Source organism: Malaclemys terrapin, chromosome 1, assembly GCF_027887155.1.
Source record: "Malaclemys terrapin pileata isolate rMalTer1 chromosome 1, rMalTer1.hap1, whole genome shotgun sequence".
NCBI lineage: Eukaryota > Metazoa > Chordata > Testudines > Emydidae > Malaclemys > Malaclemys terrapin.
Window position 1 is genome coordinate 355,712,477 of NC_071505.1, and position 27,237 is coordinate 355,739,713.

Here is a 27,237-nt window from a genome sequence, read left to right on the forward strand (position 1 = left end):
CTCTGCTCAGTAGGGCCAAGCAGACAGAGTCCTGGGAGAGCCTAGGACACGCAGGTCCGAGCAGCGATGCTCACACAGCATTGAGAGCTGAAGGGAAAAGCACAGACCATGCTGGCCAGCCCAGAGCCCAGCCAGGCTGCAGTGAACCCTGAGTCTCTCCTTTGGCAGGTCACAGTGAGAGCCCCAACTCCCACCTTCTCAGGCCTTGTCCTCAAGCTGGGTTCTTTTCAGCTTCCTTGCAGCTAGGTGAGGAGTCATCCTGCGGGGGCTCTGGGTGCCAGGTGTCACTGTCCGAGTGACTGGATTAACAATGCAATGTCCAGAGGAAACTGAGGCACGCCCAGGGATCCTAGAAATATTACCCCAAATTCCTATTTCATCAAAGGGAGGGTACCCTGCCCCAGGCAGGTGGAAGTGAAAGGGGCCCCCTGGTCCCTGCACATGCCTTGTTCCAGAGGAGTGAGGGGGCTGGTCCCTTGTTCCAGGCAGGGGTTGGTGAACCAGGTGCAGGGTGGGAGGGCAGACCCCATGGGGCTCCTACGGTACCAGCAATCCCTATTCGCTCTGGGGCTCCCTGCAGCAAATCCAGTCTGGCTGCTGGGGGAGGCTTTTATTGCACAATGCTCAGTATTTGCAGCAGCCCCACCCAGCCTTTTTCACACAAGGGAACAAATTGCTACTGTTATCCACCCCGGCGACCGAATCAGATCCCTTAGGTTAGCGCACAGTGGCCCAGGTTAACATAGTGGTCAGCGAGGCCCACACGTGGCCAGGTCTTCTGATCTGTGCTGCTGTCAAAGCCAGCTTGGCAATCTGGCTCTGTCCCTTTGGTCTTAGGCCTGCTGTGTGCTAGAACATTAACTCACTCAGGGGTGTGAAAAACCCACCCTACAGAGTGGCTTTGTTAAGATGCCCTAAATCCCCATCACCTGCTCTTGGGGAGGTGGATTACCTGCACCACCAGGAGAACCACGGTGTAGACAAGTATGTCTCTCTCAAGGGCCAGCTCCTAAGCCAGCCACTGACACCTTCCTGCTTTGTTAATATTGAGATATACCTATCTTAGAGAGCTGGAAGGGACCCTGAAAGGTCATCGAGCCCACCCCCTGCCTTCACTAGCAGGACCAAGTATTGATTTTTTCCCCCAGATCCCTAAGTGAACCCCTCGGGGATTGAACTCTCAACCGTGGCTTTAGCAGGCCAATGCTCAAACCACGGAGCTATCCCTCCAGCTGGGGGCTGTGCCAGGGATGGGGAAACCTGCTAGGCTGAACCTCCCAGCCCTTCTGCTTCCCTTGTGTGTCTGACTCCTCGAGGAACAGCGTTTGTTTCAGCCAGTCCTTGAATGACCCATTCATAGCACCCAACAGTCACCCAAAGGCCTCAGCTCTCCAGCTGTGCTTTACACTGTCCAGAACTGGGCACAGCACAGAGAGAAACGAAGGGACACCCAGGAATCCCAAAACTTGGACCGAAATTCCCAATGTCCATGAAGCAGCAAACAGCAGCCACCGGGTTTTATTCACCCAACCCCCCAGCCAGCCCAGCCCATCCCTCCACCCCCCTGCACCACCAGACACACTCTGGAGCCAACACCTTTATTGCCAGTGGGGGCCAGGGTGAGCCTTCTCCCCGAGGAAAGTTCATGTGAGAGCATCTCCCCTCCCTGCATAGGACTCCCCCAAAGCAGCTCCCACCCTGTCACCCCTCCTGGGGGCCTGGGGCCAGGCAGGGGCATGCACAGCTCAGCTGCCACACCGGCCTGCAGAGTAGCAGCGCCTAAGAGAACTGGAGGGAGGCACTAGCAGGCCTGAGCGCGAGGTAGGGGGAAGCTTGAGCCGTTTCTTTCCAGGAGGCCCTGAATCGCTGCCTGCTCAGTAAGGTAAAGGGGCCTTTGGGCCCTGCCCAGCAGGAGCAGCAGTGACCGGCCCCTTGGTCCTACAGCTCGGAGGAAGGGGCCCCATCTCAGGTTAGAGGTGGTAGTAGGGAGGGGGCGAGAACGGAGGTGGTCCTGTGGTTTAGCCTGCTGCGTACTCCTCTCTAGCCCCAGCCCTTTCCTCCTGCTGCCGGCATCACGGGGTGAGCAGAGCTTTCAGGAGCTGTGGGAAGTTGGGGGTGCCCCAGCCTGAGACGGGGTCCCAGGAGGGGCCAGCACAGAACCCCTGCCCTTCCACTGCTGCATCCAGACACGACAGGTGGCAGCCCTGGGTGACCTGGGGAGTCAGAGAGCTCAGTAAGTGCACACTGCAGCCGCTAAGTGCCCCGACTGCATGCAGACAAGCACCAAGCCAGGTGCAGGGGGATGGGGAATCACTGCCCCACAGAGCGGGAGTTCCAGCTACAGGACACTCCAAGGCTGGAGCTGGAAAAGCCCCAGGCAGGTCGCCCCAACCCCTGGATCCAGGACAAACGTCTCCCTCCACCCTTAGACAGGACTCGTCTCTCCAGCCCCCAGGCCTGGGTTCTCCCCTGCTGCTGACACTTCACCCCTCAGCCCCACTCACGTCATAGAGGGCATCAGTAGGTCCCTTCTCCTGCAGTTTGTAGAGCGCCGGGTTCAGGAAGCCCAGAGGCGGCAGACCTTTCTGCAAACGGCGGTCGTTGATCAGGGCCATAATGCCCCCTACCACGGGGGTGGAGGCCTGGAGGGGGAGGAAGAAAGGTGTGTCAGGGCCCTTGGGACATTGGGGGGCTCAGAGCCCATGGCCCAACCTAGGGCTGCTCCTTACCGATGTCCCAGACACCCAGGGCAGGGGGATGCGGTTGGTCACCACCCAGTAGTTGTCAGAGAGGGCAGCCAGGTCAGGGTAGGCACGGCCGCTGCTGTTGTAGTAGGAGAGGGGTGGCAGCTTTGGGGCTGAGTGCAAGAAATTCCTGACAGCCGCAGCCTGGAAGAGACAGTCAGATGGGGAGGGAAACCTCGCAACTGGGCCCTACCCCTTTGCCCCTCCCCTTCCCCTTCACCCCACCCACCATCCTGCCCCTTCCCCCTGCCCCTCACCCACCATCCTGCCCCTTTCCCCTGCCCCTCACCCACCATCCTGCCCCTTCCTCCCGCCCCTCACCCACCATCCTGCCCCTTCCTCCCTGCCCCCCACCCACCCCCCAGCCACCATCCTGCCCCTTCGCCCCACCCCCCATCCTGCCCCTTCCTCCCTGCCCCTCACCCACCCCCCCAGCTGCCATCCTGCCCCTTCCCCCTGCCCCTCCCCCCATCCTGCCTCTTTGCCCCACCCCTTCCCCCTGCCCCTCACCCACTCCCCCAGCCGCCATCCTGCCCCTTCCCCCAACCCCTTCCCCCTGCCCCAACATCCTCCCCCCAGTCGCCATTCTACCTCTTTGCCCCACCCCTTCCCCTCACCCACCCCCCAGCCACCATCCTGCCCCTTCCCCCCACCCCATCCCCTCACCCACTCCCCCAACCTGCCAGCCACTGCGCTGCATGTCCCACACCTCTGTCCCAGCCCCACGCACCTGGTAGTCGGGCATAGGGAAGACGTTGCTGAAGCCCCCACCACTGATATAGTCCGTCACCTCCCAGGTCACTCGGAAGGGGTTCTTAAAGGCTGTGCCACCCACTGTGGTCACATAGGGGCTGTGGGGACAGGTGGGGGGAGCTGCACTGGCCAGGCCACCAGAGACAACTTCTCATTGGGGGGCCAGCAGCTCCCACTAACGGAGAGACTAATACATTGGGGGGCCAGAAGCCCCCACTTCTCTGGCTTTCCAGGCCCCACTGCCCCCTAGAGCTGGCAGTTCTCAGGGCTCCCTCAGGCCCCCAGTTCTTGGTTCTTCTGCATAGGTCTTTAAGCCCCTTTCCATTCCCTGGGGAACCCTGCTGCCTGCCCTGCCCCACCTGCCCCTGCCAGACATTCCCCTCCAGCCTTCCCCTGTCCTGCCTGCCCCCGACTGGCCTTCCCCTCCAGACATGCCCCCACCCACCCTGCCCTGTCCCACCCACCCCACCTGCCCTCCCCGCCCAGCCTGCCTTCACCTCCAGCCTTCCCACGCCGCCCGCCCCTCCAGCCTTTCCCGCCCAGCCTTCCTCCGTCCCACCTGCCCCCAACTGGCCTTCCCCTCCAGGCCTGCCCTGTCCCACCCACCCCACCAGCCTTCCCCACCCAGCCTGCCTTCACCTCCAGCCTTCCCACACCGCCTGCCCCTCCAGCCTTCCCCACCTGGCCTCCCCCCATCCAGCCTTCCCCTGCCCAGCCTGCACTGTCCTACCTGCCCCGCCAGCTTTCCCCCACCCGGCCTGCCCCCGTCCAACCTTCTCTCGCTACCTCCCCTGCTCTCACCCTCCCATCTTGTCTGTGTTGTTGCTCCCCAACAGGTGCATCTCTGCCCCAGCAGCCCCAAACCTCCCGGCTGGGGCTATGCCAGGAACACTCAGCCCAGGGCAGAGCAGGGCCAGGAGCTGTAACTGTGCCGCCCCCCAGCTGCTTGGCCAGGGTTACAGCATTGTCTGCCGGAGACTTCCCAGCCCTTCTCTCCCCACCCCCCGCCACCCCCCCCGTTACCTGGAGGCTGGGAAGCTGGGCCGGAAAGTGTGGCTCCCTCCAGCAAGCTTTCTGCAGCCAGCTCCAGCATCACCTGCAAGGCAGGAGTACGGGATCAGCCTGGCCCGTGAGGCATGGACCCTTGTTGGGGCCAGGGGCCAAGCACCCATCTCCCCACCCCAGTGCTGCAGGGAGGGACCAGGGGGACTCCTGGGTCCCAGCACGATCCACGCGTTCCCAGGGAGGAAGGCAGCCCAGGGCAAGAGGTGCTGGCAGGCTGCATGTACCTGAGGCGAAGAGCACAGTCAAGCCCCGCGCAGCAGCCTTCATGAACTCCACGTTGACGCGCTCCATGTAGGCCCGGGACAGGCTGTCCTCATCATCCCCGTAGCTCACCGAGTGCACCCAGGGCACCGAGGACATGTTACTGAGCAGCAGCAGCCAGGCCAGGAAGGGCTCCTGGCTCTCATGCCTCCCTGCAAGGGGCAGCAGAGAAGGGATCAGCCCCCATCCGGAGCCTCCATCCCCATGGGGCAGAGCAGAGAAGGCCCAGGAGAGGGAAAGCAGTGCAGGAACAATCCTAGCCCCCAGGTCTCATCCTGGGCACGAATAGAGATGCTAGAATATCCCTGCCAGAACTGTTACTCGCTACACTCACTGCAGCCAGAGAATGGCCAGTCCCTCTTTGAGTCTGGCTAAGTCCTTGGCCTCAGAGGCATCCTGTGGCAGTGAGTTCCGCAGGCTAATTACATATACCATGAAAAAGTATTTCCCTTCCATGTCACTGATTGTCCCCGTGCTGAGAGACAGGGAAAACAAAAGCCCCCAATCGCCCCTTCTCTTGACCAATCAGTAGTGATAGACTATTCTCATGTCACTTCTCATTCGTTTCACTTCTCCCAGTGGTTTCAATCTCTCTTGCACCCAAGAGAGAGAAAAAGAGCTGGCCAGGGAGCTCCCTGAACCACTCATGTTCATTTTCAATCAGTTCTGGAGCACTGGGGAAGATCCACAGGACTGGAAGAAAGCTCACGTTGTGCCAATATTCAAAGAGACTGTAAATGCGACAACCAGGGAAATGACAGGTCTGCCAGTGACCTTGAGTAAGATAATGGAGTGGCCGATACAGGACTCGATTAATAAAGAATTAAAGGAGGATAACAATTATTACCAATCAACGTCGGCTTATGGAAATTAGAACTTGTCAAATGATTTTTTTTTTCTATGAGATATGCGTTTGGTTGATAAAGGGAATAGTGTTGATGTAATATCATTAGATTTGTCAGGCATTTGATTTGGTACCACATGACATTTTGATTAAAAAAAAACCTAGAAAGATAAAATTAACAAGGCACACATTCAACTGATTAAAAACTGGCTAACTGCCATGTCTCAACATGTAATTTAAGATAGGAATTATCAAGCAGGTACATTTCTAGTCGGGACCTGCAGGAATCAGTTATTGGCCCTACACTATTTCACATTTGTATCAAAGACCTGGAAAGAAAAAAATTGTTACTGATAAAATTTGTAGCTAGACGAGGTGGGCAAGGTGACATTTTCTATTGGACCAACATCTGTTGGTGAAAGAGACGAGCTTTCAAAGTACACCGAGCTCTGCTTCAGGTCTTCTGTCTCTTTCACCAATAAAACGTACGCTCACCCATCTTGTCTCTCTAGTATCCTGGGAGCCACACGGCTACAACAACAGTGCAGACAAAGTTCGTGGATGACACAAAGATTGGGGGAGGGGTAAATAAAAAGAACAGTGGTAAAAAACCCATTGGTACCAGAACTAGGGGTGCAGCAGCACCCCCTGGCTTGAAGTGGTTTCCATTATATGCAAGGTTTACAATTTGGTTCAATGGCTCTCAGCATCCCCACTATACAAATTGTTCCAGCGCCCCTGTAAAAAACTACAAAGTGATTTGGACTGCTTGGTAAACTGGGTGCCAACAAACAATATGCATTTTAATCTGGCCAAAGGTATACTTGTAGGAACAAAGAGTGCAGACCATTCTTACAGGCTGCGGGCTCCAGCCCAGGCTGCAGGCTCCAGCCCAGGCTGCAGTGTCTCTGTAAAGGAGTTGAGGTCATGTTGGACAATCAGCTGAACACGCGCTCCCAGTGCGATGCTGTAGCCAACAGGGCTAATGCGATCCTTGGATTTATAAACAGGGGAATCTCAAGGAGCAGCAGGAAGGTTATTTTACTGCTGTATTTGGCACTGGTGCGACTGCTGCTGGAACCCTGTGCCCAGTTCTGCTGCCCACAAATCCACATGGACGTTGAGAAGTGGTGCAGGGTTCAGAGATGAGCCAAAAGAATGATGTAAAGATTGAAAAACCTGCCTTATAGTAACTGAGATCATTAACAAAGGGCTGGTCTAAGCGGCGAGTTAGTGCCATCAAGCCTGGGTGCGAATCTACCGCACACTCATTTGCCACGTGGACCCTGCTACAGCAAAGTACAAGTTCCCAGTGCGCTTTCCTGTCCATCGAAGTGCAGGACAGAACTTCCAGTGCATGGTAGCAGGGGCCACACGGTAAGCTGGTACGCTGCAGAGTCACACCCTGGCGTGCCGTGCAACAGCTCGCTGCGTAGATGAGTCAGAGAGAAGGTTACGGGCTGACTTGATCACCGTCTATCAGCACCTACAGACGGAACAGCATTGTCATAATGGACTTTTTAGTCTAGAGAGAAATGGACAAAAAGAACCAGTGGCTGGAAGTTGAAGCAAGAAATTTACACCAGAAATAAGAAAAACGCAGTGAGGATAATAAACTAGTGGAACAAATTCCAAGGACTGTGGTGGATTCTCCATCCCTGGCTGTTCTTAACTCAGGACTGAGGTCTGGCTGTCTAGAAGATCTGCTCTAGTTAAACAGGAGTGAAAGCCGTTCTCTTGCCTGGTTTAGGTCAGACAGGAGGATCTCAACAGCCCCTCTGGTTTTATAATCTGGAGATTTTCACCTTCCTCTGAGTCCCTTGAGTTCTGCACCAGCCCGGATGAGATGGGGCCAGTCCTGCCATGTCCACATGAGGCCACACAGCTGCCTCATACCAAGGCAGCAGAATAGTCTCTGCATAGTTCTCTCCGCTCCTATGCAGCGGAACACCTACACCTTGTTTATTTGTCCAAACCTGGGCATCGAGCAGAGGTCTCCATTGCACTGTCTACAATGAGCCCAGGTCCCTTCCCTGAGCTGAAGGGGTTAATTTGGACCCTGTAAGGGGTAGGAGTATACACACACACCCCTCCCCCCTCGCGCATTACTGTGCATTTGAAATGGGATTTCATCTGCGGTGGTGCTGCCCATTCCCCTGGCTGGGTTTGATCTCTCTGAAGTTCCACAGTCCCCTCTGCTCCTGACTCCCCATCTTCTTCTCTCCCACTTTCCTGAGCACTAATAAATACATCACCCAAGATGGGCGCTAGTCCAGAACCTTCAGCCCCTGCTGTGGAGAGAATTTAACCCAACTCTTCGCTTTCTGTCTCCTGGCCAGTTCTGACCCCGGGCTAGGGTGACCAGACAGCAAGTGTGAAAAATCGGGACGGGGGTGGGGGGGTAATAGGAGCCTATATAAGAAAAAGACCCAAAAATCAGGACTGTCCCTATAAAAATCGGGACATCTGGTCACCCTACCCCGGGCAGAACTTTGCCTCTTACCCCCAGTGACTTAGGGGTGACCCTGGCAAAAGCCTTTTGCAACATAAATAAATTATGTCATCTGGTTCCCCTTTACCCGCGTGACAGACTCAAAGAGCACAGAGCTCAGTCGCCCCTTGGGGCACCAGAGAGATGGGGCCAGCTGCCTCCAGCTGGGAGGAAACGGGGGGGAGATTTTATGGAAATTGCTTCGGGTGGAGATGCTGGCAGAGGAAGAGGATACCAGCAGCGTGGAGGAGGGGGTTGGGGGTGGCAGAGGGGCCGGCCCATGTCAGGGGTGCGGATACCAGCTGCGTGGGGAGAAAGGTCGGGGGGGCCGAGGGGCAGGCCCACATTGGGGGTGGGGTCAGGGAGGGTGGCACAGGAGTAGGCCCACACTGGGGGTGGGGATACCAGCTGCATGGGCATCAGGGAAGGCACACGGGCAGGCCCATATTGGGGGGGCACACAGGGAGGCCTGTGTCGGGGGTGGGGTCGGTACCTGCGTGAGGGGCAAGGGGGGGGGGCGCAGGCCTGTGTTGGGGGTGGGGTCGGTACCTGTGGGGGAGGAGGGGAGACGTGAGGGGAGGCACACAGGGAAGTCCGTGTCAGGGGTGAGGTTGGTACCTGCATGGGGGGGAGGGGCCGCAGGCCCGTGTCGGGGGTGGGGCCGGTACCTGCATTACTGAAGACCCAGGTGGAGATGTTGGCACCTGTGCTCATGATGTACTCCACATCCAGGCTGGCCTCGAGCCCCGCCTTGCCCAGCTCTTGGTGCCCGACCACCTGGTCGACCCGGGAGCGGTGCCCAAAGCTGCTTGCGAAGAGCTTCATGAACTCTGCCAGGTCAGCCGGGTGGAAATACTGCTCCAGGAACTGGGGGGACAGGCAGGGAGGCTGTGACATTCCTCACCCTACCCAGAGCACCGTCCCTCCCCTGGGCCCCCAGACCCAGACATAGGCACCCCCCGCTGGGATCCCCACTGGCTGTCCCTGAGCCGGCTTTGGTGCCTCCACACAGGCCTGGCCACTGCTATCAACAGGGGGGGTTCCCGTGGGTCCTGGGGCACAGGCTGGGCCACTGTTATGGGGTGTGTGTGTAACCATGGTTACCTGGGCGGAAGCATGGCTATTGTCACGGAGGGATGTCACCACAGTTACCTGGGCACAGGCCTGGCTGTTATTGGGCAATGCCCCGATGTCCCCGTCCGTCAGGTTGTATCTCTTGCGGATGACAGAGGGCGTCACACCCAGATGGAAAGCTGCCCTCTGCTGGTACCGTGCCATCGCCTCCTCCTTCCCCGAGGCTCTGGTCACCACCTTCCTTTCCGCAGGGAACCGGTGCAGGCCACCCACTGGATGCCAAGGAGAAAGCAGAGGAGGTAGGGTTAGGGCCTCTGTCTCCAGTGGGGTGGGGGGCTCTGTTCTAGCCCCTCCTCCTTTCTGGTCTGCAAGGGAGCAGGGAAAGCTCATTCACTCTGAGCTGGGAGCCCCCCAGACCTCCGCCCGAGCAGGGCTGGGCTGGCCTGTGTGCGGATGAGAGATGGCCCCCGGATGGCGCTCTCCCCTTGGGGTCAGTGTGGCCCCAGTGCCTCTATGCTGCAGGGAGCTCTGAGTGTGCAGCAGGGGGAACTCACCCTTCACATTGGGTATAAGATGCTCCCAGAGTTCACATCTTAAAGCTCCCCAGCGGCACCCCAGAATCAGCATACCCACACAACCAAATCTCTTCCCTGCCTCCCTGCAGGGAGGAGCCAAGATTACCCTTCACCTCCTATCCCAAAACGCTCCGTAGTGCTCTTGTGTCATTGTTGAGCAGCTGCTGCTTCCCACCCCAGAGGTGGCTGCATGATAGTGGCAGGTAACATCACCCCATATCCTTCACTTCCCTTGGTGGGGTGGGAGCATCAGGCTTGGCTAGCACTAGTTAATAACGCGTGGCCTGTTTCCCCATCTGCAGAGTAGGGACCCCGGGACAGGCCTAGGAACACTGGTACCATGTCTGCGAGTAGGAGGGGCCTGCCCAGCCACGAAGGAGAGTGGAGTGGCTGAGGACTCGCAGGAGCCAGCAGGAGCAGCAGGTGCTTGGGTTAGCCCATCTCACACACCAGGTGAACCTGAGAGAGCTCTCCAGGTCTCCACAGCGCCGGGAACATGCAGCTCTTCCCCCCAGCCCGGGCCAGCTCATACCAAAGTCAATGTGTTCAGCCAGGTCCTCACGGAGGGTGTAGGGGACAGGGGAGCGCACAGCGCTGCGCTGGCCACTCTCGTAGCGATGGAACTGGGCTCCTGGCAGGAGGCGCTCCGCTGTGCTGCAAGAGAGAATCAAACGCCACCCATCAGCCTGGGGTAGAGGGGGACCAGTTTCCCGCTCCGTCCCCGGGGCTGCTGGAACTCAGGCAGGCCTGCCCCTCTCTGCACTGCCCTCCCGCAGGCATGGCCCCGCTCACACCCTGTGCACTGTGACATTCCCCAGGGTACGTGCTGGACCCCTGAACAGCCGTGTCCCCATAATTCTCAAACCTGGAGCTCCTGGCCTGCTCACAGCTATCAGCATGTTCATTCACTCCCCGCTACACACCGGAGCACTCTGACCGGTCACTCATGGACTACGTACAGGGAGACATCAGCAAATTCCTAGCCCCAGCCTCGTCTCCCAGAAACGTGCTGAACAATACAAGCATGTGGCAGGTCCGTCCTTTCACAGGAGAATGAGATACACACCAGCCCTGCTATCCCAAACAGAGCTTCCCACACACGCAATCCAGACAGACTGGTTAAGAATAAACGTGTCTTATTGTTTTATAACTACAGAGAGCCAGATTTTAAGTGATTTCAAGGGATGATGCTCAGGACTGTCACAAAACGAAAATAAAGGAGCAAAGCGCAAGCTCACCCCTAACTTAATAACAAGCTAAGTGAACTGAAAAGCAAAGGTTCTGTCTCACCACACGCTGGGTCGCCTCCCCTTAGCTCAGTGCTCTGAGAGCGGCTGATGTCATGAGCAGAGATGGAGGAGGAGAGCAGGGAATTGGAGGCCGCTGTCTCTCAGGCCTGGTCTACACTACAGAGTTAGGGCAGTAAGGCAGCTGATCTTGACCTAACTGTAAGTGTCTACACCACAATGGTGATCCAGCTGAGGGAAGTCGCCCCCTAGACCGACTTGATAACTCCACCTCCGCGAGAGGCGCAGCGCTTGGGGGGGGGGCTAGGAGGGGGTCAGTTGGCTGTCAGCCCAGCGAGGTACACAGGAAGGTTTCTAAGTAAACAGAGCCATTTACAACCAATTGTCCTAGTCAATGGGAGCCATCAAGATTCTAACAGGTTTCACAGTAGCAGCCGTGTTAGTCTGTATCCGCAAAAAGAACAGGAGTACTTGTTAGTCTTGTTAGACTTGTTAGTCTCTAAGGTGCCACAAGTACTCCTGTTCTTTTTATCAAGATTCTAAACCATCATTAATGGCCCACACTTTGCATAATTACAATAGGACCTCAGAGTTATACTTCATATTTCTAGCTTCAGATACAAGAATGATACATACATACAAATAGGAGGAATATATTCAGTAGGTTACAACCTTTGTTATGATACCTTACAAGAGACCTTTTGCATAAAGCATATTCCCATTACATCATATTCACACTCATAAGCATATTTCCATAAAACATATGGAGTGCAACGTCACACATGTAATTATAAAATAAATCAACTGGAAGATAAATCTTGTACTTCCATGTCAGTGAACAGCGTATAGATCAGTATAAACAAGTCATTGTCTGTATGAAATGTTAGTTTGTACTGACTTCGTTAGTGCTTTTTATGTAGCCTGTTGTAAAACTAGGCAGCTACCTAGATGAGTGGATGTACCCACTGGAAGAGCTCTGTGTACCCCCTGGGTCACAGCCACTGAGCTAGACCTGCCCTGACAGGTGTTGCGTGGGTGTCAGGCACTGGGCACCTCACACGGCCTGTGGCAGAGCCAGTCTCCTGCCGGCAGTAATGTGTCACCACCTGCCCGGGAACCCTGGATACGTCTGTGCTCTGCAGCTTTGGCTCAGAGCCCGGCCACCAGTGCCTGCTCACAGCACAGCGACCTGCACAAACCTGTATGTACTTTCCTGTACATACTTAATCTTCAAAACCCTTTCTCCGTTTCCCCTCACTGATGCCCCCTCTAGGACAGTGGTTCCCAAACATTTCCTTGCATGACTCCATTTCCACATATATTGCTTCCCGTGACCTCACACAGCATGGAGGACGCCATTTCAAAATGGCAGCTTCCGCAAAGCGTGACCTCGCACATGTACGGTGCATCTGAGGGCACACTGTGCAGAGGATGCCATTGTATAAAATGGTGTTTTCCACACACTCAGGATTGCCGAGGTCCCATCTCCTGATGGAGTGACCCCTCCTGGGCGTTGTGACTGACTTTTGGGCGCTGCTGCTCTAGGACAGTGGTTTTCAAACTTTATTTCTGGCAACCCAGTTGAAGAAAATTGTTGATACTGCCACCCAACGGAGCTGGGGATGAGGGGTTTGGGGTATGGGAGGGGCTCAGGGCTGGGGAAGAGGGTTGGGGTGCGGGAGGGGGTCAGGGCTCTGGGCTGGGGATGAGGTGTTTGGGGTGCGGGAGGGGATCAGGGCTGGGGAAGAGGGTTGGGGTGCAGGAGGGGATCAGGGATCTAGGCTGGGGCTGAGAGGTTTGGGGTGTGGGAGGGGCTCTGGGCAGGGGTGGTTCAGGGCTTGGGCACGGGCTTACCTCAGGCAGCTCCTGGTCAGTGTCACAGCAGGGGTGCAGAGGCACATGTCCTGCCTGTCCTGGCACCGCAGACCGCGCTGCGCCCCGGAAGCAGCCAGCAGCAGGTCCGGCTACTATGCGGAACTGTGCCAGCGGCTCCGCGCAGCTCTCGCCCGAAGGCACCGCTCCCCCAAGTTCTATTGGCTGGAAACCGGCCAATGGGGAGTGCGGAGCCAGTGCTCATAAGAACATAAGAAAGGCTGTACCGGGTCAGACCAAAGGTCCATCCAGCCCAGTATCCTGTCTACCGACAGTGGCCAATGCCAGGTGCCCCAGAGAGAGTGAACCCAACAGGCAATGATCAAGTGATCTCTCTCCTGACATCCATCCCCACCCTCTGACAGACAGAGGCTAGGGACACCATTCCTTACTCATCCTGGCTAACAGCCATTAATGGACTTAACCACCATGAATTTATCCAGTTCTCTTTTAAACGCTGTTATAGTCCTAGCCTTCACAACCTCCTCAGGTAAGGAGTTCCACAAGTTGACTGTGCACTGCGTGAAGAAGAACTTCCTTTTATTTGTTTTAAACCTGCTGCCTATTAATTTCATTTGATGACCCCTAGTTCTTGTATTATGGGAATAAGTGTCACCGAGTATTGGGGGACTCAGGGCCCTGCACCCCCGGCCTCCTGCGATTCACCATGACTCTCAGCCAGCCAGTAAAGTTACATGCTCAAGTATTCTCCAGTCAGTCTCCCATCCCCCAATGCAGACTGTCCTAGCCACACACCCGTCAGCATTCACAGACCACAGTAAGAACAGTCCCAGTTCGTCACATCTCCCCCCTTCGAGACCGAACTGAGCAGGGTCACTTTAGCTAGTGACCCGGGGAAGTTCGAACCTACCCCCGTTCCCATGGATGCCCCCGCATCCCTCGGTGAGAATTACACCAGGCCCCTCCAGTTTCACGCCCCCCCTTAGGTCGGGGGTGCTTGATGGCCCTCGCAGTTCGCATGTGGGAAGGTTTATGCGGCCTGTGCCCTTTTCCCACCCCCATACCTCTGGGGTTCCAACTGGGCTGTGGTCTTCTCCCAGCGCTCCAGTCTGGAGGTCTGTGCTTTGGGCTTTCTTGGTTTAGAGCCGCCCTTTTAACCTTGGCCACCCTCCGGAAAGGATCCCTTATGCTGGGCAAGGGTCCTAAAGCTGTTTTCCCCTTGTCCCAGGCCTTCCTCCCCCTCTGACAGGGGTCACAGGATCCGCAGTACTGTCGGACAGTAACAAAGACCCCAGGCCAGTAAAAACTCCGTAGCAGCCTCTGCTGGGTAAGCCAGGCTCCCTGGTGCCCTGAGAGAGGAATGTCATGGGCCCGGCACAGCAGCTGGCGGCGATACTTCTGGGGTACCACCAGCTGCCTCCTGATCCCCCCTGACTCCATTTTCCCTGGGGGAGCCCATTCTCGGTACAGGAACCCCTTCTCCCACAGGAACCTTTTCCGGCCACCTCGTCCCATGGTCTGTACCGCATTGAGGTCGGCCAGGTCCCTTATCTTCCGCAAGGAGGGATCTCTCTGTAACTCGGCCTGGAACTCAGCAGCTGGGACAGGGATGGCCACCTGCTCTTTCTCGCCCGCTGGGTCCGAAGCTGCAGCCTCCCTGAGCCGTGTCCCTGGGCGTTCCCTCCCCACCAGGTTAGGGTCCTGCGCCTCAGGCAAGGCACCCCCCCCAAGGCCAGGGCGCAGTGCCCCTCGCCGGCTCTGACTGCGGGTCACAACCAGTGCCCTCTGGGGGTTGCTTGGCCAGTTCTCCAGGTCCCCCCCCATCAATACCTCAGTGGGCAAATACAGGTGTACCCCCACATCCTTGGGGCCCTCCTTGGCCCCCCACTTCAGGTGTACCCTTGCCACGGGCACTTTGACTGGTGTTCCGCCCACCCCCGTCAGGGTCAGGTAGGTGTTGGGCACCACCTGATCTGGGGCCACCACCTCGGGCCGGGCCAGCGTCACCTCGGCGCCCGTATCCCAGTATCCATTGACCTTTCTCCCATCCACCTCCAGGGGAACAAGGTACTCTCTCCGGAGGGACAGCCCCGCGCCCACCGTATAAACCAAAAACCCTGAGTCTGGAGCATCCAGCCCCCTAGAGGAGCTGGCCTGGAGCTCTCCTCCCTCCTTAGCAGGTGGTACTCTGCCAGCCCCCATTCCCTGGGAATGCTGCCTCTCGCCGGGCTGGGTCTCTACCCAGTCAACCCTCTGTGGGTTCGGTCTGCTCAGTCTGTCCCTGAGCCTGGGGCACTGGGCCCGTATGTGGCCTTTTTGGCCACAGTGGTAGCAGCCCATGTCCCATGGGTACCCCCGAGTGGGTCGGATGGTCCTGACGCCGGATGTTCCCCTTTGATGGGGTTTTCCTGTATTTTCCCACGGGGAGGTCCCATGGTGACTCTCTCTCTGCGTTGTGGTGGGACTGTTCCTTTGGGACTCCTCCCTGTTATCTCCTGACCGGCTCTTTACAAACTCATCGGCCAGCCGGCCTGCATGTCGCGGGTTCTCTGGCTTTCTGTCCACCAACCACAGCCTCAGGTCAGATGGGCACCACTCATACAGTTGCTCCAGTACCAGCAGTTTGACCAGGTCCTCCTTCGTCTGGGCCCTATCAGCCCACTTGCTGGCGTATCCTTCCATGCGGACGGCTAGTTGCAGATATGAGATCTCAGGGGTTTTATCCTGACTCCGGAACCTTTCCCGGTACATCTCAGGAGTCAGCCCAAACTCACGTAGCAGGGCCTTTTTGAATAGTTCGTAGTCCCCTTTCTCTGCCTCTTCCAGTTGGCGGTACAATGCCACGGCTTTGGGGTCCAGTAAGGGGGTAAGGACCCGGAGTCTGTCCGCGGGATCAACCCGGTGCAGCTTGCAGGCCGTCTCAAAGGCCTCCAGGAAGTCATCCATGTCCTCCCCCTCCTTGTGTGGGGCCAGGATGCACTTATCAAAGCTCCGTGCAGTCCTGGGTCCCCCCTCACTCACCGCAGCCGGGGGTTCGCTGCCCTTCAGTCTTGCCAGTTCCAGTTCATGCTGACGCTGTCTCTCTTCATGCTGTCTCTGTCTCTCTTTCTCCTCCCGTTCATGCTGACGTTGTCTCTCTTCATGCTGTCTCTGTCTCTCTTCATGCTGTCTCTCTTGTTCACGATCCTCCAGCTCTCTCAGTTTTAGCTCTTTCTTAGGGTTACCATATCTCATAAATAAAAAAAGAGGACCCTCCACGGGCCATGGCCCCGCCCATTTCCCCATCCCTAGCCCCACCCCAACTCCGCCCCTTCCCCCACCCTAACTCCGCCCCCTCCTCCCTCCCACTCCCAGCCAGGGGGAAAGGGCTGCCCCAGTGCTACCAGCTTCACGGTTTGCCGGGCAGCCCCCAGACCCTGCGCCCCCGGCCGGCGCTTCCCCAGCGCAGCTGGAGCCCCAGCGCGCAGGGTCTGGAGGCTGCCCAGCAAACCGTGAAGCTGGTAGCGCTCTGGCTTTGGGCAGCCCCTATGCCTCCGGACCCTGCGCCCCCAGCCGGGCACTTCCCCTCCGGGGCTCCGGCGGCTCTGCGTAACTTACACTGTATAAGTTACACAGAGCCGAAGAGGAGCAGAGCCCCCGCAGCTGGAGGCTCTGCTCCTCTTAGGCTCTAAGAGCCGGGCTGCCCCAGCGCTACCGGCTTCGGGCAGCCCCCGTGCCTCCGGAGCCCGGGAGGGGAAGTGCCTGGCTGGCGGCGCAGGGTCCGGAGGCAAGGGGGCTGCCTGAAGCCGGTAGCTCTCGGGCAGCCCGGTTCTTAAACAGAGCCTCTGTGTCAGTTACACACAACCCAGGGGGCTGGAGGCTTTGCTCCTCTTTGGCTCTGTGTAACTGACACTGGATCAGTTACACAGAGCCCCGGGGGCTGGAGGCTCCAGCCGCCCCCGCTCTGTTTAAGAGCCGGGCTGCCCGAGCGCTACCGGCTTCGGGCAGCCCCGTGCCTCCAGATCCTGCGCCCCCAGCCGGGCACTTCCCCTCCCGGGCTCCGGCGGCGCAGGGTCTCCACACACAGTGTCAGTTACACAGAGCCCCAGCCGCTGGAGGCTCTGTTTAAGAGCCGGGCTGCCCCAGAGCTACCGGCTTCGGGCAGCCCCGTGCCTGGAGACCCTGCGCCGCCGGAGCCCGGGACGGGAAGTGCCCGGCTGGGGGCGCAGGGTCTGCAGGCACGGGGCTGCCCGAAGCCGGTAGCGCTTGGGCAGCCCGGCTCTTAAATAGAGCAGGGGCGGCTGGAGCCTCCAGCCGCCGGGGCTGTGTGTAACTGACACAGTGTCAGTTACACAGAGCCCCAGCCGCTGGAGGCTCTGTTTAAGAACCGGGCTGCCCGAGCGCTACCGGCTTCGGGCAGCCCCGTGCCTCCAGACCCTGCGCCCCCAGCCGGGCACTTCCCTTCCCGGGCTCCGGCGGCGCAGGGTCTGCAGGCACGGGGCTGCCCGAAGCCGGTAGCGTTCAGGCAGCCCGGCTCTTAAACAGAGCCGCCATTTTCCCGGACATGTTCGGCTTTTTGGCAATTCCCCCCGGACGGGGGTTTGACTGCCGAAAAGCCGGACATGTCCGGGAAAAAGAGGACGTATGGTAACCCTACTCTTTCTCCCATTCCAGCCAATTCCGCTCCATGGATGCCGAACGTCGCCGGGAGGATCCTCTGCTGGCCGGCGGGCTTCGCCGGGAGGGCCCCCTGCTGGCCGGGGGGGGCCACGGCGCCTTCGGTATTTGCTGGGCTCCTCCCCACCCTTCCCCTAGGCAGAGGAAGGAGGGGTCTCAGGAAGCCCTCAGCAGCCGTCTGACCACTCCCAGCTGGGACAGACACTGGTGCCTGCGCTGCATTTGCCAGGCTGCTTTCCTGAGACACAGGGATCAGTTCATTCGCGCGATCTTCCGCCTCCAGCCGGGCAATGAGCTGTTCTTTGGTGAGCCTCCCACTGCGCAGCCCCCTCTGCTTGCACAGCTCCACCAGGTCGCTCTTAAGCCGCTTGGCATACATCTTCCTGCTGGCCACTCACCGGCCTGTGTGCTCACAGCTCGCCACAGTTCCCAGGGGGCCCCCTAGTGTGCCAGCCCTTCTCGAGGTCACCACCTCTCTGCCAGGGTCGAGCTGCAGACTCCTCCGCCCCTGGGACCACTCGCTGCGATCCCCCCGGGGGACCCTGTTACTGCAAAAGTCCTTCTCGCTGGTCACACACTCCCAGGGGTAATAACCGTCTCTCTCTCACTCTTCAGCACGCCTGGTCCCCGTCAATCCCCCTTCGCTTTACTGCTCCCCAGTCACTTACTGCAGGAAGCGCCGTCCACGGGGTGCAGTAGATCCCGCCGCTGCCACCAGTTGTCACCGAGTATTGGGGGACTCAGGGCCCTGCACCCCCGGCCTCCTGCGATTCACCATGACTCTCAGCCAGCCAGTAAAGCAGAAGGTTTATTTGGATGACAGGAACACAGTCCAAGACAGGTCTTGCAGGCACAGACAACAGGGCCCCCCCTCAGTTAGGTCCAGCTTGGGGTCCCAGGGCATCCCAGCCCACCCCCCTTTGGGGGGGGTCAGAGCAATCTCTGCCTCCCAGCCATCTCTCCAGCCCGCTTCCAGCACTCTGCCTTTAGCGACCCCTCCCACAGCCTTTGTTCAGTTTCCCGGGCCAAGGTGTCACCTGGCCTCCAACCCCTTCCTGGGTTCTCATGTTACACGCTCAGGTATTCTCCGGTCAGTCTCCCATCCCCCAATGCAGACTGTCCTAGCCACACCCCCCTGTCAGCATTCACAGACCACAGTAAGAACAGGCCCAGTTCGTCACAATAAGTAAATAACTTTTCCTTATCCACTTTCTCCACATCACTCATGATTTTATATACCTCTATCATATCCCCCCTTAGTCTGCTCTTTTCCAAGCTGAAGAGTCCTAGCCTCTTTCATCTCTCCTCAAGTCAGGGGCAGCCTGCACAGCCCATGGCCCCCGCCTAGGAGCCAGACCTGCTGCTGGCCGCTTCCGGGATGCAGCGTGGTGTCAGGTAGGGACTAGCCTGCCTTGGCTGGGAAGCACCTCCGACGGGACTCAACGGCCCGGTTAGTGGTGCTGACCAAAGCCACCGCGACCCAGTGACTTACATTCCGCAACCTAGTACTGGGTCGCGACCCGCAGTTTGAAGACCACTGCTCTAGAATGCGTCTCTTTGTGCTTTCCAGAGCACTGTCTGCCCTCTGCTCATCTGCAAGATGCTGGCAGCTAACAACTGGGCAGTCACAGAGGTTAGCTCCTCCCCCCAAAGGGCATGCTCTTTTCCTCTGCTATACAACTGGTGTCAGCCTGAAAAACATACTGCTTCTTTCTGCTGAGTTGGAAGTGCCCACCCCTCCCCCTCAGTAGTTGTCTTTACCATTCCCTTTGGGGATTACATACCAATATTCCTTGGAGTATTGGAAATAATTGGAAACGCTACAGAGAAGGGCAACAAAAATGATTAGGCATATGGAACAACTTCCATATGGAAACAGATTAAAAAGACAGGGACTGTTCAGCTTAGAAAAGAGAAGACTGAGGGGGGAATACAATAGGGGTCTATAAAATCATGACTGGTGTGGAGAAAGTGAACAAGGAAGTGTTATTTACCTCTTCATATAACACGAAAACCAGGGGTCACCCAATGAAATTAATAGGCAGCAGGCTTAAAACAAACTTAAGGAAGTACATTTTCACACAACGCACAGTCAATCTGTGCAACTCATTGTCAAGGGATATTGGGAAGGCCAAAGTAGAACTGGGTTCAAATAAGAATTAGATGAATTCATGGAGGATAGGTCAGTTAATGGCTATTAGTCAATATGGCAGGGACACAACCTCATGCTCTGGGTGTCCCTAAACCTCTGACTGCCAGAAGAGGAGACTGGACAACAGGGGATGGATCACTTGATAAGTTGCCCTGTTCTGTTCATTCCCTCTCATGCATCTGGCACTGGCCACTGCGGAAGATGGACCATTGGTCTGACCCAGCATGACTATTTGGACATGTTCAAAATATCATTTCCTACCAGCATTTCCATTGGAATACAATCCAACTCCCCAACTTTTAAGCTACTCTACAGAGCTTCCCACTCCAAATGCACTTTAGCCAAAGGCACAGAAGTTCCATATTTTCCCAATGCCAGGTAATATACGTCAGTCTCTTTGACCATGCTTTCCCTAACCAGAGAAATCTGGGCACTAGTGCCCCTCCACCCTAGACATTCATTGCAGTTCACTTTGGCAACTGTGGCTTTAGGTATACCGCATTGCCATTGCAAAGTACATCAAAAGGAAGCCAGATCTCGGTCAGCCAAAGACAACTAGGAGGAAGTTCCACAGTTTTTCAACCACAAATGGCTATGTTTGTAGCAAAAACAACTCCAGAACGGAAACAAAAGACAGACATGAAAATTACACAATTTTTTTACCATTGTAATATTCCTTTTTCTGTTACTGAGTCACGGGGTCCCCGGGCGATGCTCTGGAGCTGCTCCCTACGAAGCCAGGCAGGACTCTGGGGGAGCCTCCTCTCTGTGAGCAGACTGTCTCCAGGGCAAGAAGCTTACACAGCTTCCACCTTCCTGGGTCTGAGGTTACGAAGGGGCAGTCATAGCATTGGTACAGGCAACTGGAGCAGCCTCCGCAAAAGTCACACCCCGTTATTCCCACCACCTAGACATTGGTGCAATACACAGGGAAACTGAGGCACACAGCATTCATGCGAAACAGTAAGACTCACATAGGCTCACATACAACATAACAAGGGAAAATCCCCATTTCGTCACACTGAGCATCCAACTTTTCACTCTGTGATCAGCTGCCGAAGGTCAGGCTACAAACTACTCAATCGCAAGCAGATAGAAGGGGAACTATCAGATGTTGTTACTGATGGCTTGAGGGTGGAAGCAGGCAACAAATTTCATAGAAAAGTGGTCACATTAATACTGGATTGCTGGAGTAATGTGCACAATGACCCAGGGATAGCTAATTGTGTACAGATGGGGAAAATTGTGGTTTATGTATCAGGAGCTAATAAGACAACTGGGAAGTACTGTGTGACACTGGGAAGAGAAACCAAGCCACTAACAAATGCACTGCACGGTTGTGTTGTTAAGAGCTACCTAACAGAGTGAGAGTGCTTTGGAACAACATACCACCAGTTACATACGGATGTACATCAGACCAGTTAAATCTACATGGACCAGACCTTACACCAAGTGCTTTGATGAAACAATGTTGTGAATTTACAAAAGTGTTTTCATAATCACCATCAGCCTGGTTAACAGAATGCCAAGGATCTGTAAAATCCTAAATCCTTGGTGACATGCGATGGACCAAACAACATGCCTGGAAACGTATGTTCAGCAGCATTATTTTAGGCTTGTGAGTGACCACAAGGCAGACTGCGAGGATAGAGCGGCGGTGGCCTGCGATATGCAGGAGATCAGACTGGAGGATTTGGTGGTCCTTTCTGGTCTTAAACTCTGTGACACTTGAGACCTGTGGGCACTTCTTGGCCAACACCGGAAACTAGGGTTACCATATTTCCACAATCAAAAAAGAGGACACTTGCGGGGGGAGCGGGGGAGCCCCACTCTAGCCCCGCCTTCACCCTGCCCCGCCCCCATCCACTCCCTCCCACTTCCCACCCCCAGACTGCCCCCCTCAGAACCCCCAACCCCCCCTACTCCTTGTCCCCTGACTGCCCCCTGCTGGGACCCCTGCTACTAACTGCCCCCTAGGACCCCACCCCCTATCTAAGCCTCCCTGCTTCTTGTCCCCTGACTGCCCCCTCCTGAGAACCCCCCACCCTAACTGCCCCCCTAGGACCCTACCTGTCCCCTGACTGCCCCGACCCTTATCCACACCCCCGCCCCCAGACAGACCCCCGGGACTCCCATGCCCTATCCAACTGCTCCCCGCCCCCTGATAGGACCCCCAGAATTCCCGACCCATCCAACCCCCTCTGCTCCCTGCCTGCCTCGACCCCTCTCCACACCCCTGCCCCCGACAACCCCCCCAGAACTCCCGACCCATCTAAACCCCCTGCTCCCTGTCCCTGACTGTCCCTCTTCTGCAACTCCCCGGCCCCGTTACCGTGCCGCTTGGCTTAGAGCAGGTGTCTGGCTCCGTGCCCCAAGGAGCGCCCCACCCGAGCGCTGCCGAGCGGCGTGCTGTGGAGGAGGGGGGAAGCAGGGGAGGGGCTCTGGTCGCAGCTGCCAGCCCCGCCGCCGCGTTCCCTCACAGGTGCACAGCCCCGCCCCGCTGCCGGGCGGCGTGCTAAGGCTGCAGGGGATGGGGGGAGCCGGGAACGGGCTTTGGCTGCCGAGACCCCAATGCGAGCGGCGCTCGGCCGCCCTGTCAGCCGCTTTTCGTTCGATAAATAGCCGACCGGGGGGAAATCCCGGACATTTTTAGAAATCCCCCCCGGACAGCTATTTAAAGAGCGAAAAGCTGGACATGTCCGGAGGAATCCGGACGTATGGTAGCCCTACTGGAAACATGAGGCAGCAATTCCCCCGAACAATCCAGCCCCATGATTGACGCAGAGAAGGCCCAATGCCATGCAGCCCCCGCTACTTGGGCAGGGCTCAACCAGCACACAGCATGGGACCCTATGCAGGGGTTACATCCCTGTCCCGACACAGACTACAGGGGCCTGGCTTCTCCTTCCACCCAGGCAGTGCCGACACAACTTGTGTGGCCAATAAAGACCCACTGAATTTAATGAGGCAAGCCCAGCCAGGCCCCCCGGCCAAGGGACTCACCTGGCTGGCATCACGCACTCTAGGAAGTCCAAGGTGCTAATGGTCTTGCAGCCCTTGATGCCGTAGGCCCCCAACCACTTGTGCACAGTGCTGAGCGTGAGGAGAGATGGCTGGACGAGTGTGCGCAGCTCCTCCAGTGACAGGTACTTTCCTGCAGCACAGGGCAGAGGTGACAGCTAGTTGGCCCCCACCCAGGAGGACAGTAAGGCAGCTCTCTCTTGGAAGAGTCCAGCACTCCCCATGCCCCAGGGAAACATCTCCATATTTGTACTCTTGGACTCCCAACACACCACGTTTCCCTCCATGTTGTCAGATTCTGCTCTTCACAGCACCTGCGCTCAGAAGCAACTACACTGGCTGGGCAGAGATGCACTCCCCGGGTGGTGGTGGTAAAGCAGTGGGCAGCTGCGTGAACAGCCCCAAGGCCCTCTGGAAGATCCCCCTCAGTCCCCGCTCTCTCCAGGGCAGTTACCATACTGAGGTGAATCAGGGTCTGAGACTCTTCCCACCAGCTTCACCAGATGCTCCACGTTCTGCTGCCTGAGGGCAAAGGTCAACACAAGCTCATCCAAGGGAGCGACCGGGCCCAGGTGCCTCCATTCAGCAGGGACCCTGAGGGGAAGAGGGTGCTGCGGTGATCCACTTGGACGGAGTGGGGCCCAAACAGCATGAACAGAGCCGGCGATAGGCATAAGCAGAGCCGCTCAAGGGGGCCCCCATTCACTTTTTAGTATGTGTTGTGGGGGCCCCCCAAATACACCTCTGGGAGGGTGGGGGGAAACTCACAGTTACACTGGGAGATCCACACACCCCGGAGCCAGGACTCTGCCCGACAGGACGTTCCAGGTGCATGGGCGAGAGAAAGGGAGGGCGGGAGGGGTGGCCTTCAGGCAGAGCAGAACCCAGCACTAGGTGCTTAGTCCCCACCCACGGGGCAGCACTTACCGGAGACTCTGGTCCTGCTCTGGGGCCCAGCCCAGCGCTAAGGAGCGCCACCAGCCCGCGAGACTCACAGCGACCGCCAGCAGGAACCTGCCACCGAAAGCACAGCAGACAGCATCAGAGCTTGAGCAGGTAGACCCCCCCCCCCAGTGCCCAGCAGCTCCTTCCCCTGCAGGGGAGACCCCCCCCATTGCCTGGCAGCTCCTTCTCCCTTCCCCTGCCAGGAGACCACCCCCCCCGCCCCACTGCCCGGCGACCCCCCACCACAGCCCAGCAGCTCCTTCCCCCTTCCCCTGCAGGGGAGACCCCCCCCCATTGCCTGGCAGCTCCTTCCCCCTCCCCCTGCCAGGAGACCCCCCGCACTGCCCGGCAGCTCCTGCCCCCTTCCCCTGCCGGGAAACCCCCCCTCCTACACTGCCCGGCAGCTCCTTCCCCCTCCCCCGCCGGGAGACCCCCGCCCCCGCACTGCCCGGCAGCCCCTGCCCCCTTCCCCTGCCGGGAAACCCCCCCACAGCCCGGCAGCTCCTTCCCCCTCCCCCTGCCGGGAGACCCCCCCCCCCGCACTGCCCGGCAGCTCCTGCCCCCTCCCCCTGCCGGGAGACCCCCCCTCCCGCACTGCCCGGCAGCTCCTCCCCCTTCCCCCTCCCCCTGCCGGGAGACCCCCCCTCCCGCACTGCCCGGCAGCTCCTTCCCCCTCCCCCGCCGGGAGACCCCCCCCCGCACTGCCTGGCAGCTCCTTCCCCCTCCCCCGCCGGGAGACCCCCGCCCCCGCACTGCCCGGCAGCCCCTGCCCCCTTCCCCTGCCGGGAAACCCCCCCACAGCCCGGCAGCTCCTTCCCCCTCCCCCTGCCGGGAGACCCCACCCCCGCACTGCCCGGCAGCTCCTGCCCCCTCCCCCTGCCGGGAGACCCCCCCTCCCGCACTGCCCGGCAGCTCCTCCCCCTTCCCCCTCCCCCTGCCGGGAGACCCCCCCTCCCGCACTGCCCGGCAGCTCCTTCCCCCTCCCCCGCCGGGAGACCCCCCCCCGCACTGCCCGGCAGCTCCTTCCCCCTCCCCCGCCGGGAGACCCCCGCCCCCGCACTGCCCGGCAGCCCCTGCCCCCTTCCCCTGCCGGGAAACCCCCCCACAGCCCGGCAGCTCCTTCCCCCTCCCCCTGCCGGGAGACCCCCCCCCCGCACTGCCCGGCAGCTCCTGCCCCCTCCCCCTGCCGGGAGACCCCCCCTCCCGCACTGCCCGGCAGCTCCTCCCCCTTCCCCCTCCCCCTGCCGGGAGACCCCCCCTCCCGCACTGCCCGGCAGCTCCTTCCCCCTCCCCCGCCGGGAGACCCCCCCCGCACTGCCCGGCAGCTCCTTCCCCCTCCCCCGCCGGGAGACCCCCCCCCCCCCGCACTGTCCGGCAGCTCCTTCCCCCTCCCCCGCCGGGAGACACCCCCCCCCGCACTGCCCGGCAGCTCCTCCCCCTTCCCCCTCCCCCTGCCGGGAGACCCCCCCTCCCGCACTGCCCGGCAGCTCCTTCCCCCTCCCCCGCCGGGAGACCCCCCCCCGCACTGCCCGGCAGCTCCTTCCCCCTCCCCCGCCGGGAGACCCCCGCCCCCGCACTGCCCGGCAGCCCCTGCCCCCTTCCCCTGCCGGGAAACCCCCCCACAGCCCGGCAGCTCCTTCCCCCTCCCCCTGCCGGGAGACCCCCCCCCCCGCACTGCCCGGCAGCCCCTGCCCCCTCCCCCTGCCGGGAGACCCCCCCCCGCACTGCCCGGCAGCTCCTTTCCCCTCCCGGGAGACCCCCCCCCGTTACCGCGCCTCCATCCCGTCCCGTCCGCCCCCAGCCCGACTCTGGGTCAGGTGCAGAATCGGTCACATGATCCGATGAAACCACGTGACGAAGCGGCTGCTGGGGTCACATGACAAGAGGCCCGAGCCAGGGCGGGGACACGTGGGGGCCGCGAGTCCGGCCCCAGCAACCGGGTCAGCGACACCGGCGGGGCCCGCGAGCCGGCGGGGGCGGGGGCGGGGGCGGGGCCGTCGTTGGGTTTCAGAGTGAACGGCCCCTGGCGTGCGGCGCTGCTGGGACTCGGAGCCCCGCGGCGCAGGAGCCGCCTCCACCGGACAGTGCCCGGGCACGGCGGGCTGGGGGAGGGGGGCAAAGCCGCCCCCTTGGGAGGGGCACTCGGGCTCAGTTGGGGGCGCTGGCCCCAGGGTGGGGGCAGAATCGTCAGCCCCTCCCCAGGGTCTGGGCCGGGGGGTTCCCAGGCGATCCAGGGTTAGGGCTCCGTGCCCCCTCCCCAGACCTCTCCTCAGGGCGGCCCCCAGCAGAGGGCACTGGGCTCTCACCTAGACCCCTTCCCCCTCCCTGCCCCTCTCATCTCTGCCCCGCCCCATCACTGTGCCCCCTCCTCCATTACTGTTCTCTCTCCTCCCCTCCCACATCCCCACCCCCAGCCCTGTTTCCCCATCTCTCCCATCTCCTCCTGGCTACCGGATCTGTTATATTGGAGGCAGGCTGCAAACTCCTGCTCGGTGGTGGAGCAGGGGTCGGGAGAGGGGATTGGGATGTGGGGCAGGGTGCAGGAGCAGTGTGGGTGGCAGATGGGGGCAGGGAGAGAGTTTGGAGTGTGCCTGCCCTTGCACCCCCCTTTCCTTCATATCTCCAGGGAACTGGAGCTGACCTTACTGAAGGTCAAGTGGTCAGAACATGGGAGAGGGCTGGGAGCCAGGACTCCTGGGTTCCATGCTGGGGGGGCGAGTCTAGTGGTTAGAGCAGGGGGACTGGGAGCTAGGACTCCTGGGTTCCATTCTGGGTGGGGGGGAGATGTTTAGTGGTTAGAGCAGGGGGGCTGGGAGGCAGGACTCCTGGGTTCTATCCCAGGGCCGGGGGATGGGGTGTCTAGTGGTTAGAGCAGGGCCAGGAGGAGGGTGCAGGGCGCTGGAGGGGCGGACTAGGCTGTGTGGGAAAGTGCTGGGCCTGGCAGCAGTCGATAGATGCCTTGCATGGGCTGGGGGGGCTAGGCTGCAGGGGCTCCATGTCAACTCTGAGCTCTGCTTTTGCTCCAGCTGGGAGAGCCCCGACCTCATGTCCCCCCCAGCCCCCCTCCATAGCCTGTCTTAGCTGGGCCGTCAGCAGAGGCTGAGTCACGGGGGGTCTGGCCCTGTTCCTTAGGGCCCAGCTGCCAGCATGCAGAGCCCCCGGCCCCACTGGAGTATGGCGCCCGGCTGGACCCCCCTGCAGATGCCTGCGGGATGAGGTGGCGGGTGGGGAGAGCTGCCCACCACTGGTTCCCGGGATAAATATTTACGGAGCTGTTCTAGCAGTAACCCAAACAGCCCTGGTCTCTGGCTGTGAGACGCTGCAGCTGCTGCTGCACTCCTGTGGGTGGGGCGGCACCCAGCCAGGGCTTTGGGGGAGAGACAGTCTGGGGAGTGCAGAGCCTGCGGGGTTGCTGAGGATGGGGGGCTGTGCCAGGCTGTGCCTGGCCGAGAGACACTCGGGGCGGGGGGGCATGCCCAGCCAGGTCTGCCAGATAGACGCTCTGGGTTGCCCTACACCCAGGACCCAGCTAGCACCAGGTCCCAAGGGAGATCAGCAAGAGAGTGAAAACCAGGC

General features: G+C 59.3%; 1 protein-coding gene across 1 annotated transcript; it reads right to left on the bottom strand.

The window, feature by feature from the left end:
- Positions 1 to 1,584: 1,584 nt before the first annotated feature.
- TPP1 (tripeptidyl peptidase 1) lies at positions 1,585 to 25,486 on the bottom strand. Its single transcript, XM_054016112.1, has 13 exons — positions 25,432 to 25,486; positions 23,644 to 23,730; positions 23,171 to 23,310; positions 22,699 to 22,849; positions 10,340 to 10,461; positions 9,311 to 9,504; positions 8,827 to 9,025; positions 4,787 to 4,975; positions 4,521 to 4,593; positions 3,475 to 3,595; positions 2,730 to 2,888; positions 2,505 to 2,642; positions 1,585 to 2,213 (listed from the first exon to the last, which is right to left on the bottom strand). Exons 1-13 carry the CDS (start codon positions 25,440 to 25,442, stop codon positions 2,073 to 2,075), a joined length of 1,725 nt encoding a protein of 574 aa, XP_053872087.1. The 5' UTR covers positions 25,443 to 25,486; the 3' UTR covers positions 1,585 to 2,072.
- Positions 25,487 to 27,237: the final 1,751 nt, after the last annotated feature.

What these genes read in the sequence shown, in the direction of transcription:
- TPP1 (XM_054016112.1), bottom strand. An exon ending in GGCTGAACACATTGACTTTG is followed by an intron (nt 9,505 to 10,339) that starts GTATGAGCTGGC and finishes CTTGGCATCCAG; the next exon opens with TGGGTGGCCTGCACCGGTTC. An exon ending in TCCCTATGCCCGACTACCAG is followed by an intron (nt 2,889 to 3,474) that starts GTGCGTGGGGCT and finishes TGTCTCTTCCAG; the next exon opens with GCTGCGGCTGTCAGGAATTT.